The 6000-nt window shown below is 37.1% G+C and overlaps 1 protein-coding gene across 1 annotated transcript in view; it reads left to right on the top strand.

Annotated features, from left to right (window-relative positions):
• The first annotated feature begins 2719 nt into the window (after positions 1–2719).
• Positions 2720–6000, top strand: part of TTLL12 (tubulin tyrosine ligase like 12) — a 28978-nt gene continuing 25697 nt past the window's right edge. Inside the window, exon 1 of the mRNA XM_087874276.1 lies at positions 2720–3287. Coding sequence (XP_087730402.1) covers positions 3168–3287 — 120 coding nt within the window. The 5' untranslated portion in view covers positions 2720–3167. The remainder of the gene's footprint in view (positions 3288–6000) is intronic.

The raw sequence follows: 6000 nt of genomic DNA, 5'->3' as shown, positions 1-6000 counted from the left end.
CTTTGAATGAACTAAATGAACTGTTGTAAGTGGAGGACTACTGGATCTTCCTTCCTCCCTCCCCATGCCATTAATGCTGCTGAGCAGCTGAGCTAGACCTTCATGATTTTGAACTCCAAGCCTGGCAGGAAACGACAATGCTGCATTTGGAACTTTCTTTCAGTGGAGTGACACAGAATGTCAGAAAAAGAGATCGTTATAAGACTTCTAAGGTTGCTCGCCTATATTTAATCAGAACGTGCCAAAAAAAAAAAACCCAACCCTAACTCAATTGTGCAACTTACATTACTAATTTAATGGTTTGAAACCTTCACTGAATCCAGCAACACACACCATTTACCCACATTTATAGAATAGAATAGGAATAGGAATAGGAATAGGAATAGGAATAGGAATAGGAATAGAAATGGAATGGAATGGAATGGAATGGAATGGAATGGAATGGAATGGAATAGAATAGAATAGAATATAGAATAGAATAGAATAGAATAGAATAGAATAGAATAGAATAGAACAGAACAGAACATGGAATAGGAATAGAATATAGAATAGAATAGAATAGAACAGAACATAGAATAGAATATAGAATAGAATAGAATAGGAATAGAATATAGAATAGAATAGAATAGAACAGAACAGAACATAGAATAGAATAGGAATTGGAATAGAATATAGAATAGAATAGGAATAGAATATAGAATAGAATAGAATAGAATAGAATAGAATAGAATAGGATTAGAATAGAGAATAGAATAGGAATAGAATATAGAATATAGAATAGAATAGAATATAGAATAGAATAGAATAGGAATAGAATATAGAATAGAATAGAATAGAATAGAATAGAATAGAATAGAATAGAACAGAACAGAACAGAACATGGAATAGGAATAGAATATAGAATAGAATAGAATAGAATAGAATAGAATAGAATAGAATAGAATAGAATAGAATAGAACAGAATAGAACAGAACATAGAATAGAATAGAATAGGAATTGGAACAGAATATAGAATAGAATAGGAATAGAATATAGACTAGAACAGAACAGAACAGAACAGAACAGAATAGAATAAAATAGAATAGAATAGAATAGAACAGAACAGAACATGGAATAGGAATAGAATATAGAATAGAATAGAACAGAACATAGAATAGAATAGGAATTGGAATAGAATATAGAATAGAATAGAATAGAATAGAATAGAATAGAATAGAATAGAATAGAATAGAACAGAACATGGAATAGGAATAGAATATAGAATAGAATAGAATAGAATAGAATAGAACAGAACAGAATAGAATAGAACAGAACATAGAATAGAATAGGAATTGGAATAGAATATAGAATAGAATAGGAATAGAATATAGAATAGAATAGAATAGGAATAGAATATAGAATAGAATAGAATAGAACAGAACAGAACAGAACATGGAATAGGAATAGAATATAGAATAGAATAGAATAGAATAGAATAGAATAGAATAGAATAGAATAGAATAGAATAGAATAGAATAGAACAGAACATAGAATAGAATAGGAATTGGAATAGAATATAGAATAGAATAGGAATAGAATATAGAATAGAATAGAATAGGAATACAATATAGAATAGAATAGAACAGAACAGAACATGGAATAGGAATAGAATATAGAATAGAATAGAATAGAATAGAATAGAACAGAACAGAATAGAACAGAACATAGAATAGAATAGGAATTGGAACAGAATATAGAATAGAATAGGAATAGAATATAGACTAGAACAGAACAGAACAGAATAGAATAGAATAAAATAGAATAGAATAGAATAGAATAGAATAGAACAGAACAGAACATGGAATAGGAATAGAATATAGAATAGAATAGAATAGAACAGAACATAGAATAGAATAGGAATTGGAATAGAATATAGAATAGAATAGAATAGGAATAGAATATAGAATAGAATAGAATAGAATAGAATAGAATAGAATAGAATAGAACAGAACATGGAATAGGAATAGAATATAGAATAGAATAGAATAGAATAGAATAGAATAGAACAGAATAGAACAGAACATAGAATAGAATAGGAATTGGAACAGAATATAGAATAGAATAGGAATAGAATATAGAATAGAATAGAATAGAATAGAATAGAATAGAATAGAACAGAACAGAACATGGAATAGGAATAGAATATAGAATAGAATAGAATAGAATAGAATAGAATAGAATAGAATAGAATAGAATAGAATAGAACAGAACATAGAATAAATAGGAATTGGAATAGAATATAGAATAGAATAGGAATAGAATATAGAATAGAATAGAATAGAATAGGAATAGAATAGAGAATAGAATAGGAATAGAATATAGAATATAGAATAGAATAGGAATAGAATATAGAATAGAACAGAACAGAACATGGAATAGGAATAGAATATAGAATAGAATAGAATAGAACAGAACATAGAATAGAATAGGAATTGGAATAGAATATAGAATAGAATAGAATAGAATAGAATAGAATAGGAATAGAATAGAGAATAGAATAGGAATAGAATAGAGAATAGAGAATAGAATAGAGAATAGAATAGGAATAGAATATAGAATAGAACAGAACAGAACATGGAATAGGAATAGAATATAGAATAGAATAGAATAGAATAGAATAGAATAGAATAGAATAGAATAGAATAGAATAGAATAGAATAGAAGGCTCAACCTATTCTCCAAAGCACCTGATGACAGGACAAGAAGCAACGGATGGAAACTAATCAACCTAGAACTAAAAGAGGAATTTTCTATCCGTGAGAACAATGAATCAATGGCACAGGTTGCCTCCAGGAGTTGTAGGGGCTCCATCACTGGAGTCTTTTAAGAAGAGATTGGGCAGCCATTTGTCTTGAGATGGTGTAGGGTCTCCTACTCGAGCAGGGGGTTGGACTAGATGACCTACAAGGTCCCTTCCACCGCTTGTTAATTCTGTTATTGCAGGAGGCGTCGCAGGACCCGGGAAAGGGCTACTGGGAAAGGCTCCCCATGAAGGTCCCGAGTCTCATCTGCATCCGCAATCACACCGCCTCCCGGGCAAGCCCGGGCTTCTTCCTTTAAGGCTCCGCCCGCCTGGGCCGCAGCCAGAGACGAGAGGAGAAGGCGGGCGAGGAGGCCGAGCGGGCGGCATGGCGGCAGGCGAGAAAGACGCTTATGAGGCCTTCGTGGTTTTGCACGGGCCCGCGCTCAGCGCCTCCGCGGTGCCTCAGCGCTACTGGCCCAGCCTGTGGCGAAAGCTGGAGAATGAGGTGGGTGCCGGCTTGGAACGCTTCCCTCACGGGAGGCGAAAAACCGTTGGGGCTTTAGGGGGCCTGAAAGCCTCGGGAGGCCCGCCGACTCCCTCCGAGGAAATGCGTATCTGACGGGGGCCAAGGAAGGGAGTCCGGCGGGAAGAGGGGTGGGGGGGAAAAACGATCTTTGCGCTGCAAATGGCGTTGGAAGTTGAGGGGAAGAAGAAAAAAAAAAAGCTGCTGCTGCGGCCGGGAAACTTCCAACCCCCAAGTAGCCCTTTTTGGGCTCCTTAAATAACGTTGGCTCCGCTTCCCCTTATTTTCTTCTCAGGGGATTTAAGTCATGTGGAGGTTTAGCTTTTCTTGGCGGCTCTCATAAAAAGAGTGGAGAAACTCAGGTGTTTTGTTTGGACCAGAGGTCTTCCAACTTGGCCGCTTTAAGACTTGTGGACTTCAACTCCCAGAATTCTCCAGCCAGCTATAGCTGGCTGGAGAATTCTGGGAGTTGAAGTCCACAAGTCTTAAAGCGGCCAAGTCTGAAGACCACTTTGGACTCTTTAACAAACGTCTCCAACCTTTGTGGTGCAACAGATGAGAGAAATCCTGCCCTTCTGGCTACTTACTGGCTGAGGCTGCTTAGCTCAGGTGGATGGATGGATGGTTAGTTTGCTTGGGCAACAGGTTGGCTCAAGGAAAAAAAGGATGACTCGGAGATTTAAAAATAAATAAATAATCAGATCAGTTTTATGCACAATTGTGGTGGTTGGTTTTAACCGTTCAATGGTTAAACAAATAATGGCCTCAACACTGTCAAACTGGCATATAAATCAAAATTTAAAAAAAAAACTGTTCACTAAAGGCTGCATTACTAGTCTTCTCATTATTAGTCTTCTCACCGTTCCTATCGCCCCTCTCCTCGCACTAATGAAGGCATGACTGTAACTTTGTTGCTTGTATCCTTACTATTGATATTGATTGTTTCCTGATTCCTTATTTTGTACCCTATGACTATCACTCAGTGTTGTACCTTATGATTCTTTCTTTCTTTCTTTCTTTCTTTCTTTCTTTATTTTATTTCTATACCGCCCTTCTCCCGAAGGACTCAGGGCGGTGTACAGCCTAATTAAAAACACAAAGACAGACAATATTTAAAAATAATTAAAATTATTAAATAATAGGCCCAATTTATAAAACCCCGAATTTAAAAACCCAATTTAAAACCAATTAAAATCTTTATATTGATAGCCCAGCCTGGCGGAACAACATGGTTTTGAGGGCACAGCGAAATACACAGAGATCAGAGATTTCGCGAATTTCTGGGGGGAGTTCATTCCAAAGGGCAGGGGCTCCCACAGAGAAGGCCCTCCCCCTGGGTGTCGCCAGCCGACATAGTTTGGCCGATGGCACCCTGAGGAGACCCTCTCTGTGGGAGCGGACTGGCCGGTGGGAGGCTACTGGTGGCAGAAGACGGTCTCAAAGGTACCCAGGTCCAATGCCATGGAGCGCTTTAAAGGTGGTAACGAATGTATCTTGTCTTTTTATGTAGACTGAGAGCCTATGCACCAAAGACAAATTCCTTGTGTGTCCAATCACACTTGGCCAATGAAGAATTCTGTTCTGTTCTGTTCTGTTCTGTTCTATTCTATTCTATTCTATTCTATTCTATTCTATTCTATTCTATTCTTATCCCTATCCCTATCCCTATCCCTATCCCTACCCCTATCCCTATCCCATGCTATCCTATCCCATCCTATCCTATCCTATCCTTATCCCTATCCCTATCCCTATCCCTATCCCTATCCCTATCCCTATCCCTATCCCTATCCCTATCCTATCCTATCCTATCCTATCCTATTTGTGTACAGTTCTTGGTGACTTTATAGGCAAGTGCTCTCCGGGACTACCCAAAGTTTTTTTTTCAATTGTATGTTCAACTGTATGTTCAGATTTGATATTATGAAGCCAGCCTGTTCTTTGCTTGCCTTTTCTTCTTTGTCCACTAACCATTTCTAGCACAGTTTGCCTTCTCCAATGAATTTGCACGCATGACATTGCCAAAGTAAAATCCGACATAGTCTTATGGATTTAGCTTCTTGTGATGTGTCTGGTTTTTTTTATAACAATTTAGCACTCCTCAGTTACTCTTGGCTACTACTCAGTTACTCTTGGCTGTCCTTGGCATACGCACTTCACTTTACTCCACTTCAGCATACAGATTGAACAAAAAAGGTGATAAAATACATTCCTGTCTAACTCCCTTACTGATTCTGAACCAGTCTGAGTCACTATTGCTTCCTGATCAGTGTACAAGTGACCTGATGAGGTGTGTTCTACACAGTCAAAAGCTTTACTGTAATTGATAAAGTACATATAGAAATTCTTTTGGTATTCACAAGCTTTTTCTATAATCCATCTAATATTGACAATATGATCTCAAGTGTTACGCCCTTTTCTAAAGCCAGTTCTTGATCAGCTTGATCGGCTAACTCTTGATCAATGACATTCCGTAGCCTCTGTTTTAACAGACTCTTGCTTGCATGAGAAATCAATGCAGTTGTGCAATAGTTAGAGCAGTCTTTGTCATTGCCTTTCTTTACTAATGGGATAAAAATAAATCTTTTCCAGTCCTGAGGCCATTGAATGTAGTGCATACTTCTTGACATAGGGCAGTGATGATGTTAACTGGCACTGGTCTTAGGAATTCCACAGATATTCCATCAATACCTGGAGC

The sequence above is a fragment of the Pantherophis guttatus genome, chromosome 7 (genome assembly GCF_059756535.1).
Source record: "Pantherophis guttatus breed Tessera chromosome 7, ASM5975653v1, whole genome shotgun sequence".
Lineage (NCBI taxonomy): Eukaryota > Metazoa > Chordata > Lepidosauria > Squamata > Colubridae > Pantherophis > Pantherophis guttatus.
The sequence above is the reverse complement of the archived record's forward strand: the minus strand, read 5'-3'. Positions and strand labels throughout refer to the sequence as shown.